The sequence below is a fragment of the Sus scrofa genome, chromosome 13 (genome assembly GCF_000003025.6).
Source record: "Sus scrofa isolate TJ Tabasco breed Duroc chromosome 13, Sscrofa11.1, whole genome shotgun sequence".
Taxonomy (NCBI): Eukaryota; Metazoa; Chordata; class Mammalia; order Artiodactyla; family Suidae; genus Sus; species Sus scrofa.
Genome location: NC_010455.5, coordinates 197,158,829 through 197,174,534, shown reverse-complemented (window position 1 = coordinate 197,174,534; position 15,706 = coordinate 197,158,829). Strand labels below are relative to the sequence as shown.

The 15,706-nt window shown below is 42.2% G+C and overlaps 1 protein-coding gene across 10 annotated transcripts in view; it reads right to left on the bottom strand.

The window, feature by feature from the left end:
• Positions 1-12,460, bottom strand: part of SON (SON DNA binding protein) — a 31,343-nt gene extending 18,883 nt beyond the window's left edge. For all 10 annotated transcript variants that reach the window (XR_002338040.1, XR_002338038.1, XR_002338035.1 and 7 more), the window contains exons 1-3: positions 12,303-12,460; positions 9,162-9,328; positions 1,277-7,156 (exon numbers count right to left, since the gene is read on the bottom strand). Coding sequence is in view for 4 of the 10 variants with exons in the window: in XM_005657147.3 (XP_005657204.1) it covers positions 1,277-7,156; positions 9,162-9,328; positions 12,303-12,379 (6,124 nt within the window). In the remaining 6 variants the exon portion in view is untranslated. The remainder of the gene's footprint in view (positions 1-1,276; positions 7,157-9,161; positions 9,329-12,302) is intronic.

Below are 15,706 nucleotides of genomic sequence, written 5' to 3'. Positions count from 1 at the left end.
CCAAACTGCCCTAACTTAACAGTTCTCATGAAATCGCTACCTCAAAAGTTTTTAAGAAAATGCCTCATATTTAAAAGAGAATTAAATCCATTTTGCTTCCCACTCAAATATCATACAATAGCTCATTATACAACCATAATGATCACCCTGCCACACATTCTAAGACACACATCTGCCAAAGCTGACTTTATTTTCCAAAACTATCATGCCTTTCAATTACTTTCCTTCTAATCTCTTGACATTTTAAATCACTCTGAGTCCAACTTCAAAACTGCCACCTCTTCAATTAACAAGTCTTAGGTCAGAATTTAACACCCCTCTCCAACGGGCTCCCAAAGTGCCTAATCTATACCAGCAATTATAGCAATCATCACATTCCGCTCTTCTGGCAGTTTGACTATTTGGTAAAAGACACATATGCATTGTATCTGTGTCTCCTCTACTAACTTGTAATCACTCCAGGAATTACAAACTGTTCCTCTGCTTTGAATAAAAAAAGAACTCAGAAGGTATTTGTTAACTAAATGCATTCTCCCTTATTGTTAAGATCTTTTTCTTCAGACAACTCTGACCTAGAAATGTCCAATCCACAGGGATAATGGTAAATTACCCACTATTATTACAGAAGTCATCATTCATTATCCATCAAGTTGTAATCACCTCTGCACACTTTTTTAAATTAGGGGAAGAAAATAACATTTTATTTTTAAAATAAGGCAGATTACTGAAATCACTTTAATAAATTTCACTTTATTTTCCTAACATTATAGCCACCCAGGTAAATAACTCCCCAGATGCAAAATTCACCATTCTGTTCCATTTACCCATTATACCAATCAGAATTATCTTTGTAAACATTTAACAGTACTGTATTGCCATTTTAAGACATGTAACTTATTTAAAAGGAAACATCTCAGGTTTATTTGCAAGAATCTACGTTGGGAACACATACAATAACAATCTGAACAGATACTAGCCTTGTCTTTAACTGAATTTCTACTTGCCATTTTTAGTTATGGAACATGGTTTGAGCAAAACAAAAAACTCAAGTATGGAAATAATCTTGTTCTAACACACTCCAAAGCAAGTCTTTTAAACATTAATTACAAATGTACTTGTTTCCACATTTTCTAGACAGAGGCTAACCTAATTATGAAAATTCAAAGATAGGAAGATTTGTTCTGAACCAATAACCCACAAATACTCCATTTGACTCAAAGGAAAAAACTCAAATTTAAATCATTCTCTAATACCATTAAATTTTAAAATGACTCACTCAAATCTGTCAGGCGTTTAGGTGATCTGCCTCTTTCAGAAGACCTGGATCGTTTACGACGGATGGGAGATCTGCTAAACCTTCTTCTCAAAGGTGTTCGTGATCGCCTTAATCTGACTGGTGATATACTGAAGCTTCGTCTTCTTACCACAGACCTTGATCTTCTCCGACGGCTAGGGGTGCGGCTCCGTCGACTTGGGGTGCGGCTCCGACGGCTGGGAGTGCGGCTCCGTCGGCTGGGGGTGCGGCTCCGTCGGCTGGGGGTACGGCTCCGTCGGCTGGGGGTACGGCTCCGTCGGCTCGGGGAAATGCTAAAGCTCCTTCTTCCCCCAGATCTAGATCTTCTTCGACGACTCGGAGTGTGACTCCGGCTCCGTCGACTTGGGGTGCGACTTCGAGCTCTACCTGTTTTCCGATTATCCCTGGAGCTTGATCTTTTTCTTTTTCTTTCCCTGGACTTGGACCTGTGCTTTGGAGATCTTTTGCGCTTCTCTTTTGACACAGAGCGCCTTCCTCTGGACTTTGACCTTGACCTGCTGCTCCTCCTCCGTCGTCTTGATCGGGACCGTGAACGAGTTTGAGAGCGATGAGACTTGGACTTAGATGATCTCTTCCTTGCCCTAGAACGAGATTCACTGGTGCGCTTTCGTGATTTGTGTTCAGAAGACTTGGAACGCTTACTTCGAGATCTTAATGAAGAGTCTCTTTTCTTCTCTTTCTCGCCTTTGTCTCGGTTCTTATTTTTCTTGCTTTTTTCATGTGTGTCCTTAACTTTTACAAAAATTTCATAATCATCTTTTTCCTCTGAAGACGACTCTGAGGCTCTTTCTGGTATGCTAATTACAACTGGACTGGCAGCAGATTTATCCCGCTCAACTTCACTTGAAAGTAAAGGTCCTTCAATACCAGCTCTAAGGCTGGTAAGACGTTCCATGTCCTTAGGAAGTAATGGTCGCACTAAATCAGCTTCATTAATGTCGTCAATATTGGCAGGAAATCCTGTATCAGACACTGCCTCTGTAGCAGGGAGAGGTACTTCTTTATCTTCTCCACTAGTTTCTTTAGGACTAAGAGCAACTGCTAATGTCTGGTCACTTTCCTGTATAGGTAATGATTCCTCTGCATCCTTACTAATAAAGTTACTATTAGATGATAAGTCAAGATGAATGTCTTTAGCAAGCAAAGGTCCCTCTATGTCAGCTTCACTACCACCACTGGGGCTGGTAGAAATTACCATATCATGTTCAGTATCTTGAGTAGTTAAAGCTCCTTCAACATCATATTTACTAATTGAACTGAGAGCAGATGCTGTGGCAAATTCAATACCCTTACCAGCTCCCACTGCATCAGGTTCAAGAGCAAGGGGACCAGTAGAAGACAGAGTTCCTCCTACATCAGTTTCACTAACACTAGAGCAGGTATCCAATACTGTGCATTGTTTAGTCTCATGGGTGGGCAAAATTTTCTCTTCACCCATTTCACCAACAGCACCAATGCTGGCAGCGGACACTGTGTTATGTTCCATCTCTTTAGCAATTAAGTGATTATTTATATTAAGGTCTGTACTCATACCATTTTCAGTTTCATAACAGTCATTCTTCAGGTGTCCTTCGGCATGTGGCTCTTCCTCTGAATGCATGGGAATCTCCTGCATGCCCATCTCTGGAGCAAGATTTTGATCACCAGATAGTAAATTCATTCCTTTCGTAGCACTAGACTCCAGGATTACTGGTGTAGACTCTAAAACCATCTCAGTTGGTATTACTTGTGTCTGCTCTGAAACAGTGACAGGAGGCTCTGAAATTGTCACAGTGGGGTCTTGGACAGAAATAGATGGTTCTGAAACGATCAAGTTAGGTTGAAGGACGGACACCGCTGGTTCCAGGATAGGCACAGTAGGCTCCAGGGCAGAAACAACTGGCACAGGAATGGTAACATGCTCTGGCTCAGACAAGGCCAGGGGCTCTGGGACAGCCTCAGCTGGTGGGTCCTGGACAGCCACAGCAGGTGGGTCTGGGGCAGCCACAGCCAGGGGCTCTGTGACAGCCATGGCTGGTGGCTCTGCAACAGTCCCAGCTGATTGCTCAGGGACAGCCACAGCTGGCAGCTCTGAGACAGCCATAGCTGGGAGACCTAGAGTGCTCTGTGATGGCTCTGGAATAGGTACTGCTGGCTCCAGCAGGGACACAGATATCTCTGAGTCAGCATGTCCTGAAGCTCTCATGGAATCAAAAGTTTCTGCTGTCTCTGACTCTGAAGTTAACATAGTCGGTTCAGCTGACATCATGGGAGTTTCAGACACCATATAAGTCACTGGTCTCTCTGGAACAATTTCATGCTCTACTACAGCAGCAGACTCTACAGGTGTTGATGTAACCGAAGACTCTGGTTCTAGTGGTGGTTCTGGAACAGTCACAGCAGCCTCTGATGCTAACGCTGAAGGCTCCGATGCTGACACTGAGTAATTAGCAGGCACTGCCGAAGGCTCTGAAACCTCACTTTGACTCACAGGAGGTTCAGGCAGCGATACAGACTCTTCAGGAGGTAATGCTGGCACCTCGATAGGCCAAGTATTTTCAGCTGCCAATGCTGACTGCTCAGTGGGTAATGCTGAACCTTCTGGTGGTTCCTCAGGAGGCAATGGTGGTGTCATTGGTGGCTCTTCAGGTGGCAATGGTGGCATTGTCGGAGGCTCTTCAGGAGGCAAAGGTGGCACCATGTATGCCTCCGTATATGTATCAGTATAAGAATCGGTGTAAGAATCAGCTGCCATAGACATCATTGAACGATCAGCAGTATAAGATGACATCATAGACCGGTCAGCTGCAGAGTACGATGACATCATAGACCGGTCAGCAGCAGAGTATGACGACATCATAGACCGGTCAGCACCCATGGACATCATAGATCGGTCAGCCATTGGGGACATCATGGAGCGCTCGTAAGCTGACATCATAGAGCGTTCATAAGCTGACATCATAGAACGCTCAGCCATAGGGGACATCATAGAGCGCTCATAAGCTGACATCATAGAGCGCTCATAGGCTGACATCATAGAGCGCTCAGCCATAGGGGACATCATAGATCGTTCATAGGACATCATAGAGCGTTCGTAAGATGACATCATGGAACGTTCTGCAGCATAGGACATCATCATAGAACGTCTAGATGCTAACATCAGGGGTCTAGGTGCTAACCTATATGGCCTGGGGGCTATTCTATAGGACCTGGGTGCTATCCTATAGGGTCTAGGTGACATCCTATAGGGATCAGGAGTTAGTCTGTAGGGATCATGGCCTAATCTATAAGGGTCCTGCCCTAACCTGTAGGCATCATGACCTAGCCTATAAGGGTCATGACCTAACCTATAGGGATCCTGAGCTAACCTGTAAGGATCCTGAGCTAACCTGTAGGGATCAGGAGATTTTGAACCCAGCATAGCAGAATCTTGGGTACTAGATGCTAACATCTGGGCATCCATGGTACCAGACGCTAACATTTGAGCATCCATGGTGCCGGAAGCTAACATCTGAGAGTCCATAGTGCCAGATGCTAACATCTGGGAATCCATAGAGCTAGTCGCTAACATCTGGGAGTCCATGGAGCTGGTCGCTAACATCTGGGAGTCCATAGTGCTGGTCGCTAACATCTGGGAGTCCATGGAGCTGGTCGCTAACATCTGGGAGTCCATGGAGCTGGTCGCTAACATCTGGGAGTCCATGGAGCTGGTCGCTAACATCTGGGAGTCCATGGAGCTGGTCGCTAACATCTGGGAGTCCATGGAGCTGGTCGCTAACATCTGGGAGTCCATGGAGCTGGTCGCTAACATCTGGGAGTCCATGGAGCTGGTCGCTAACATCTGGGAGTCCATGGTGCTAGAGGCTAACATCTGGGAGTCCATGGTGTTGGATGCTAGCATCTGGGAGTCCATGGTGTTGGAAGCTAGCATCTGGGAGTCCATGGTGTTGGATGCTAACATATGGGTCTCCATGGTGTTAGAAGCTAACATATGGGATTCTTGGGCCATCAGGGGATCCACTCCTACTGTTACAGAAGTCTCCCCCACTAATGTAGTAGGCAGCTCCTGTGCTACCGTATTATAGGACTCCAGCGCTGTCGTCGAGGGCACCTCCAGGGACTGCGACACGGTCATCGTTGACAGCTCCGTTGTTGTCACCACAGACTGAACAGAGATCTCCAGCGCCACAGTTGCCACAGGCTGCCCGGGCAACTCTGGCGCCCCAGGCTGCCCTGGCAACTCAAGCACCCCTGTTGCCAAAGGCTGCCCCAAAAGCTCCAGTGCTCCAGCTGCCCCAGATTGCCCCGAGAACTCCAGTGCCCCAGTTGCCATGAGCTGCCCAGGCAACTCCAGTGCCCCAGTCGCCACAGGCTGCCCTGACAACTCCAGTGCCCTAGTTGCCGAAGGCAGCCCTGGCAACTCTGGCACCCCAGTCACCGAAGGCTGCCCTGGCAACTCCAGCGCTGTTGTTGCCACTGGCTGTCCTGGAAACTCCAGCACCATTGCTGCCTCAGGCTGCCCCAGCAACCCTGTTGCCGTCGTCACCTCAGGTTGCCCAGGATGTTCCACCGTTGTCATCCCCACAGGGTGCTCCAACTCTGTTGTCGTCACAGGTTGTTCGGTCAACTCCATTGCTACTGTTACCACAGGTTGCCCTGGCAACTCTACTGCAGCTGTCACTGCAGGGAGGCCTGGCAACTCCTGTGCCATCACAGGTGGCTCTGGTACCTCCTGTGGTGGCTCCAACCCCACAGATGGTGCTGGAAGCCCTGGCAATTCCTGCGACAACTGTGGCACTGATGTCACAGAGGGCCCGGGCAACTCAGGCACTGCTGTCGCAGGGGGCCCTAGCAACTCAGGCACTGGGGTAGAAAGGGGCCCTGGCAACTCCGACACCGGGGTAGCAGAGGGCCCGGGTAACTCCAGCACTGGAGTCACAGGGGGCCCCTGCAACTCCGGCATGGAGGTCGCAGGTGGCCCCGGCAACTCCGTCGCTGAGGCCACCGACGACTCCTGCAGCTCCAACGCTGTGGTCTTGGGCAGCTCCAGCATCTCCTGTGGTCTTGTCATGGATGAATCTGCATTCTCCGAGGGTACTTCTACAGGCTGCTCTGGCAATCTTAGCACTTCAGTCGCTGATGACTCTGGAAAATCTACTGTGGTTGATGTGCTTGGCTCAGGATGCACCTCGGTAGGTGTCTCTGATGATACAAGGGTTTCTGATGGCTCTAGCACTTTTGCTACTGGAGGCTCTAACAACATCTTTGATGGTTCTGGAGGTGTGTTCAGCACAGACTTCATCTGATACTCCACTGACATTGTTACAACTGGCTCAGATGACTTTAGGACTACTGTTGTAGTAGACACTGGTGCTGTTGCAAAGGAATCCAGGATCTTTGTTGTGGATGGTTCCAGCATTACTTCCACAGACTGCTCTGACTGCACCGAGACTACTGATGTAGATGCAACTGACAGTTCTGCAGTTTTTGTAGCTGGTTTCAGAGTTTCTAGGGTGTGTGGCTCTGATACCTCCATTGATACTATAGGAGATTCTAGCACAACTGCAGGAGATTCACTGTTGCCAAACACTCTTAAAGGATGCTCCAGTGCCATCGCTGAAGGTTCAGAATCGAACTTCAAAAAGGAATCCGATTCTAAATCTATGTTCCCATCATGATGTGATTTCATCTTTGATTCAGATTCTTCCGGCTGTTTTTTATACTTTTTTTCTTTTTCTTTCTTCTTTTTCTTCTTTTTATTTTTGTGCTTTTTATGCTTCTTCGACTTTTTGGTAGGAATTTCATCAGTAGGATCTGTTTGTACAGACACACATCTACTTTTTCTGGAGGCCTCCTTCAAGTCTGAAATTAAGGAAACTAATTTTAATTTGTCGAACATTCCCCAAAATAGATTTAGATAAATCAGATAAGCCAAAGCTTATATTCCATGTTAAAACACTTTATTGTAACACTTCTTGCTACATAAAAGATTACTGAATATTTTCTATAAACTAGCTATCTGAAGACTGACACTTTCCCAACACTTCTTTTACAACTAAAACCTGAGTTGAAAATAAGTTAACATATCACAAAAAATTTTGAAAATTACATAAAGATGTATTTTACTAAATTCATTTAAAACAATTATTTTCTCCAGCTCTCAAACTATAGCAAGTTACTTTTAAACTACACTTATAGAGTTCCCACTGTGGCTCAGCAGAAATGAATCTATTATCCATGAGGACACAGGTTCAATCCGTGGTCTTTCTCAGTGGGTTAAGGACCGAGCATTGCCGTGAACTGTGGTATAGGTCGCAATACAGCTCAGATTCCACGTTGCTGTTGCTGTTGCTGTTGCTGTAGCTGTAGCGTAGGCCAGAAGTACAGCTCAGATTCAACCCCTAGCCTGGGAACTTCCATATGCCACAAATGTGATGCTAGAAAGACAAAAAAAAAAAAAATATATATATATATATATATAAACTACACTTATAGATGAATATTATCAACTATTACAATTCTATAAAAAATTCATATTAATAATTTTCATCAACTATTTTATAACCCTCATTTATACAGGAAACAATATGACACTGGCTCTGGAAAAGACTGCCTTTGGATCCTGAATCAATCCACCACTCACTAGATAAATGGATGTGGCCCAAGTGCTGACATGGTCTTCTATAGCTGAACTGAGTTAAAATATATGAAGTACACTGAACAATGCCTGGCACAAAACAAGCCCTCAGCAAGTACAAGCGATTGCTCTTATAGTAATTACCCAAAGGTCAGAACAACAAATGTAAACACCAATATGGAACTTGAGTTTTCACTCATGTTACATTTTAATCAAAATATTTCTTCCCCGCAATACTCTACTAAAATTACTAAGAAATAATTTTTGAATATTTCTGTTCTTAAAATTTAAGGAAGGAAATTTAGTCCTTAACATGTAACTTAAGAAAATTTTAATTTGCATTATCTGAAAGAAGAGTGGTTTATGATCCACTTTATAACCAAATGAGATTTACTCTAATGTCAGTATCAAATTAGACAGACCTTAGTGATTTTAGAAAAAGTTGACCAGAAATCCAGATCATCAACAGTATGGAAAAAGTGAATCTATACATAAGACCTGTTCCAAAGCAAAACTAGTAATTTTCTACCAATTGTTTACTGTGCACCAAATGCTAGTTAGCTACATTATACTTCAAGTTGCTAGAGCCATAAATCTAAGCATGGCTAGAGTCTATGCTATTTTTTAAAACCATACGCTGTATCAACAACAAAAAAAACCCATACCACAGCTCCTCCATTTCTAAAAGTCATTGTTATTTTTGTGATTGATCATAAATCTTTCACTTCTAAGAATTATTTATTTAATTGATTCCCAAAATGCTAAATATCCAACATTTAAATGATTCCTCTCCATTCCTGTACTTTTAGGAGAAAAAAAAACAATCTCTAAACTTGAGTTTTAAAACAAAACCCTCCAGGGTTTTTAAATCACTACAGATTTAGTCCAGACACCTGTACCTTTCAAAACTGATTATTTCCACAATTGTTCAATGAAAACCTGCATTCAAAATCCTTGCAATGAGGCAATACAAGATTTGAACAAATAAAGACAATTATATTCCACCAGCAAAGCAAACAAGTGCATCAATGCTCATGTTCCAGTATAAATACATTTTCCAAAAAAAGATATAAATAGGAAAGTCTTCAGTATGTCGATTAAACTAAAGCTTGCATTTATTGACATTTTAGATCTAATGAACATCTTAAATACTCTGCAATCAAGAAATACTACTGTTAACAATTTTAAAATCTTTTAAGTTTTCAGGACAGCTCATTATCTCCAACTTACCTGGCTTATATCGCAGTTCTGTATCTAAGACCCCAGAAAGTACTTCCTCTATCTTCTGAACTATTTCTTCATTTGGTAGGGTCCTGGCAGAGGCAGCTGCATCACCTGCCTGGTTTCCTTCAATAGGTGTATTTGTTTCACCATTGAGCTGGCCTTCACTCCTTCCACTTGACAAAAAAGTTATCAAAATTCATTAACATTTTTATCATGCCATACAATAAATTAATATTTCTAACTCAATTAAACATTCTAAATTCACACATTTCACCATTTTATAATTATTTGGGATGATACTCCCATCACTAGTGCTTCCTTAACACTATTTATAATTGGTATATTTTCATTTTCATATAACTTACACAACTGTGAAAGAAAAGCTAAGAAAGTCTTTAAGAACAAGTTTCTAAGTTCACCTTCTTTTAAAAATTACTGCCCAACCACATATTTATCTTAAGGGAGAAAAATTATTAAAAGCACAGTCACAAAACCAAAGAAAAATATAGGACCTAACATTATGGTAGAAACTATAGCCACAATAAAGCCACACCTGTGCATGGATTACAATCACCATCAACAGTATCAAGAAAGACAAAGTTAGTCACAGACCTATCAAGTAAAAAAGGTAATGTGTACAATCAGATTAGGTTTAAACTGATCAGAGTTACTGGAATACCACAACATTTAAAAAGAAATATACATTTAGGTAATTCTTACCCAGTCATCAAAAACCATGTAAAACAATTCATTCATATTAATAGTAAGTGAATAACTAACCTTACTTTCAACTTACTGGGCCAGAAGAAACTTAATGGACGTATAAACATATTTACATAGTCATTTGTACTATATTCTGTAAATTTGCAAAAATTGTTTTGAAAAATAATTTCAACAGCATGTTTGACTTAATTTACCTTAAATTTTGCTACCAAAACAAACCAACAGTTATGCCCCACTATCTGATAGTTTGGTCAAAAATTTTAAAAATTCCAAAGTTAATCAAATGTTATTAAAGAATACTTTTTTGTCTAATACAATGAATCGCATAATGTTTAAAGTTTATTAACTATTAATTATGGTCACATGGTTCTATATTTTTAACTCACCCTAATAAATCTAAGGTCAGCACTATTTCTGATTTTTTTTTAATGAAGAAAATGAGACAGAGAAGATTCGGAAAAAAAAAAAAAAAACCCTAGCTGAAGGCTGAAGGTCCCTTATCTATGAAGAGGTAAAACCGGTATTCAAAACCAGAGCTCATATTCTTAACTAGCATCTACATATAACTTAAACTATCTAAACGTCAGTCCCCTCACCCTAATCAACATATGTAAAAAGATGAGAAAAAAAGAACTATAGATTGATAAAATGGCAAATAATCAAAAACTTGTTTACAGGCTGATAAAATATTGCATGTTATTTGAACAGAAGCTGAATATTCCTCTAGTGATAAACTGCTTTAATATTCTTCCGAGACTTTCTTCCCAGAGCTCTTTTACCTATTTCCTAAGCATTTACAAAGTGCTTACCTTACTAAAAATAAGCTGTGGACTTAAAAATTAGAAAAGTAGGTCTGGAAAAAACACCAGTCTATGAGAAAGTGATCATCTTAAGGCTATCAAGATGTTTACTAAACTACTGAAAAGGGGTGGAAATTTCAAAACACCTAAATATCCACCAACACATTCCTAGACCAGAATTCTAGGGAGCCATGAAAAATGTTCCAGACTACTGAGACTGTGATAAAAGACAAACTGGTTCACAATATATAGGCCAAAAAAAAAAAAAAAGATGATCACATTTCACAAAACACGATATTCGGTACACTTGAAAAACATAAAGATCAATAATACGTGTTCTTTAAATTTTCTCTCCTTTACTACAACAAAACTAATACAAAACTGACTTTTAAAAGGTATAGAAACAGGACAGGACAATTAGCCACCATAACTACTTATTGCATCCAACTATTAAAAAATCGTATCACCTTAGTTCAAATCGTTTATCATCCTAAAAATAACCACATTAATAAAATATTTAAAAGCAATTAAATGAGCGGATATATGTCCCACTTAAACAACAATATATCCCGCAAAAAAAAAAAAAAAATATTCTAGCACTACAACGTATCAGTGCCCCAATAACCCTGTTAACTGAGCGCTATTTACAATTTCGTCTTCGACTGATTCTAAAATCCACTTACGTCTGGCTCTTGCTCTTAACTTTAAAATCAACTATAAATACATATGAACTCGGAACAAATATGTATGTTACACAAAGCATAAATACAACCACTGAATAACAGAACCCAGGCGATTTTCCTGTGTAAACAACTCTTTCTTCAGAAATCTTGTTCAAATTTTGTAGAACCAAGGGTAAACTACGTAGCAATGACAAAAGGAGCTTGTTGGTCAAATAGGTCAACTAGGGCAGGGGTAGCAAAAAAATTTAGACCTACTCACAAAGTCCACTTTGCGCTTGCTAAATTAAAAAATTACTAGTAATTCAAAATCCTCTTTCTTCGTCACCCCGAACCCTCTGTCAAAGTAACTAACATTAATTTGAGCTATTTTAATTCAAATTTCTAACCTATTAGAATATTAGAATGATGCCTGGTGGAAACCACAGGACTCTAGGACACAAATAATCTAATTAAAGGATCCCGACCCCCAAATGGTCTGAAGCTTGCAAAAATAAAGCGGATTTAAGATTACCCAAGAAACGGCCGTTAGAGACCCTTTCCGGTCAAAGACACCGGCCGGCGAAATCCGCGGAGGCGGAGAGGGGGAGGGGAGGCGCGGCGGCGGCGGAGGAGGAGCTGAGGAAGGAACTAGGCCCGTCCCTGGTGGACAACTAGGCCTGCACTAGCTAAACAGTAGGAAATGACCAAACGGGAGAGAAGAGTGAGCATCTTAACTCGGTTCTAGGAGAAGGAGCCTGGGATTACCTCGCAAAGGCCCAAGTTACTCGCTGGGAAGGGAGGGAGCGGATGGGGGGGGGGGCGGAAAATGGATCCCAGGCCCAGGCGGGGCTGTAGCGGGGCCTGAGACGAGCAACGACAGCGTCTCCGAAGAAAGGTGCCATGGAAGGCTACGTGGGGCCCCATAGGTCCCTTGGGAGCAAAAGAGTCTGGGAAGCGTTTACCTTGAAAGTTCCTGTTGAATTTCCCGGAATTTACTGACCACGAAAGACCTAAAAATCTGCTCGATGTTGGTCGCCATGGCGTCCGCTCCGTTCTCTCAACTCCTCCTCGCTAGTCCTCCAGGCTCCCAGCATGCCTCGGGAGGAGGCGCAGCGGCCAATTCCGTCTCTCGGCGTCCTGATTGGTTTCTGCGGGAGCGCCCGGACTGGCACGCTCCGCCCCTAAACCAATCAGTGGCCACGGCCACTCTCTCCTCTGCTGTTTCTGAGCGTCTGGGGTAGAGCTGCTGACGTTTGCGCCGCGCACGGCTATGTCCGCCATGTTAGTGACTGACGCAGGCGCCATTACAGGAGAAGTCTCTGTGGAGGCGACTCTGTCAGCTAAAGTTCTCAGGGTCCAATAGTGTTTGGGGGCTTAAGAGGCTTATTTTAGTCACTAAACGCCCAGTGTTAAATTCCCTAAGGAAAGAGTGCAAGGGGGGCAATATGGTGTTTTGACCGGGGCTTCCAACATTCCTGGATGGCACCGAGTTTCGGCAAGACGAGCCATTCCGGGAGACCATTAATCAGCGTCTGCCTCCATATGAAGAACACGTTTTTACCCCCATCTCTCTTCTGTGGTATCCTATAATGGGCCTCATCTTTTTAAATTTTAGCATTAGGGCAGAGGTCGTGAGCGACCTGCATTCAAACCCGGGCTCGTCAGGAGCCAGGCGTGTCACGAGACTTTTCCAAGGTAGCTGACTCGTGAGCAACACACAATTAACTGAGCATGGCTTTAGCATCACGGCGCCCCCCTCCTCAGAGCTCAGGAGGCACTGGGCGGAACAGAGACGATACGTGGCACCCGACACTACAGGGTTACCCTGTAAACGTGCTGGGGCTTGGTAGCCCGGCTCTGGAGCGGGATCAGGCCGCGCCCGAGAGCGGGAGGGGACCACTCTCGATTACCTCGAGGCAGGGACCACTGGCCGCGCGGGCCAATGGGGAAGCGAAGCCCGCCGGGGGCGGGGCGGGGGCGTGACCGCCGGATCCCCCTCGGCCGACTTCCGGCGCGCGGCGAGCCCCTGGTGCCATCCCCGAGGACGGCTGGGTGTCTGCGGGTAAGTTTCGCCACTTTTTGGTAATGTACACTTTTGCTTTGGTTGGGGAATTTAGTATTAGGAACGGTATGAAACTGTAGGAACTGGTTTGGTTCTCGGAATTTTCATCTAGGTTTTAAATGCTGTGAGTGAAGGTTGACCATGTGCCATTCACTTTCAGCTGAGGTTTACATTGGATCTGTCACTTTCCCTGCTTTCTAAGATGTCAGGGCCTTTTTTTTGTCTTTGTGCGTTTTTTTAGGTCAGGCACTTAAATTGCATATTTTCTCGTCGTGCACCCTTTTTGTCTTTAGCAGATTATTTAATCCAATTTTGTAGTTGATTTTTACTTTATTTTATTCACCAGGTACTTGGAAGTGGCTTTTCCTGGCTCTCTGATTCTCGTTATGGTACCCATTTAGATAACTGAGGCCCAGGAAGGTATCCCAGCTAATTCGTTTTTAACTCAAACCTAGGTACTCTGGAGACCTCCTAGCCACTCTGGGTATAGATTCCCTCAGGCCGAGTCCTAATCCTATTTCAGCAGTCAATTACAGCGATCAGGATAATTTCCCTTCACTGCTCTTGTTATTCAAACTAAAATGTTTTCTCTAAATTTAAAGATATGTTCATTTAATATATCTCAATATACATGGCAAGTTTGTTCTCCATTAAGTTAAAATAGTGTTTTCTTCTCCGAAATATAATTAATTTTTCTTCCTCATATATTATCTGAAGCAAAATTAGTTCCATTGGAATCCAGGCTTCACCCCCCTCTTTTCGGTATGACCTCCAGCAAGTTCCTTACCCTAATTGATTCAGTTTGCCTTCTGTATAATTAAATGTCTTTTGAAAGTTAGTAAATAAAAGTAACATTATTCATTGCTTTGGTGGTTTTTATTTCCTTGTTAGAACTTTCTATCCTTTAAGCATCAATTTAGGCAAAAGAATAAGTAAAATACAGCAGGTTAGCATTTACTTCTGTTGAGTGTAAGGAATGTTAATCGTTTATAAATAGTCGTGAATCCTTGCTTGGCTTCATAAGACATTCTTATTTTTTAATTTAATTTTTGATTGTTTAATATCTTTTATTGGAGTATAGTTAATTTACAACGTTGTGTTAGTTTCAAGTGTACAGCAAAGTGAGTGATTTAATTATGTGTATGTATACACACACACACACACACACACACACACACACACACACACACACACATACACATAAGGGAAAAGACTCCGATAAAGAATGGAGATACATATCCATTCTTATCCCATGTAGGTTATTACAGAATATTGAATAAAATTCCCTGTGCTATACAACCTCATGGTTCCTGGTGGGATTCGATAACTACTGCGCCACAACGGGAACTCCAAGGTCACATTCCTTAAATCAGAGGTCAGCAAAGTATGGCCCCTGTGCCAAATCCTTCCTACTCACTTTTGTTTGTTTTTTTAATTTTATGATTTATTTTTTTGATTCTACTCATTTTTGTGCAGTCCACCAAATAAAGAATAGCTTTTATATTGTTAAAGAATAGCCTTTATGTCATTGGGGGAAAAGGGAAAGTGATGTGTCTGTGACACATGACAGTTATATGAAATTCAAATTTCAGTTTCATAAATAAAGTTTTGTTGAAACACAGCCACACATTTTTTATAAACTGCATAGCTTCCTGTTGCTTAGAGCAGAAATAGGCAAACTATGATCTACAGCCCGCTGCCTATTTATGTAAGTTTTTACTGGACCTAGCCAGGCCACGTTGTCCTATTTATTGTCCAAGGTTGCTTTTGTGCTACAGTGGCAGAGTTCAGTCATTGCGACAGAGACTACACGACCTCCGAGGTGAAAATGTTTACTATGTGACCCTTTACAGCCTCCAGTCTTAAATATTTCTTTAAATTTGAAATTTTGGGGAGTTATCTAATGGCCTAGGAGGTTGGGACTCCTTGTGTTTCTCACTGCTGTGGCTCTGGTTGTTGCTGTGCAGCATAGGTTCAATCCCTGGCCCAGGAATTCCCACATACTGCCTGTGTGGCAAAAAAGGAAAAAAAAAAAAAAAAACAAAAAAATCCCCCCGAGAGAACCTGAAATAAATGTTGCAACTCTCGTTTTAAAACGTAAGTAAATAAATAAATAAATTTGAAGTTCTGCCCTCATCCTTGTGAGTACAGAGTTCTCAAATTATGAATCCTAATTTTACACACAAATGAATTGTTGCCATAAAATATCATTTGTATGACTACAAATGACTATGTAAACCATATTTGGAAATTATGATTTCTAAAGTATATATATTCTAAAATATCAACTGGTTTTCTTTCTGC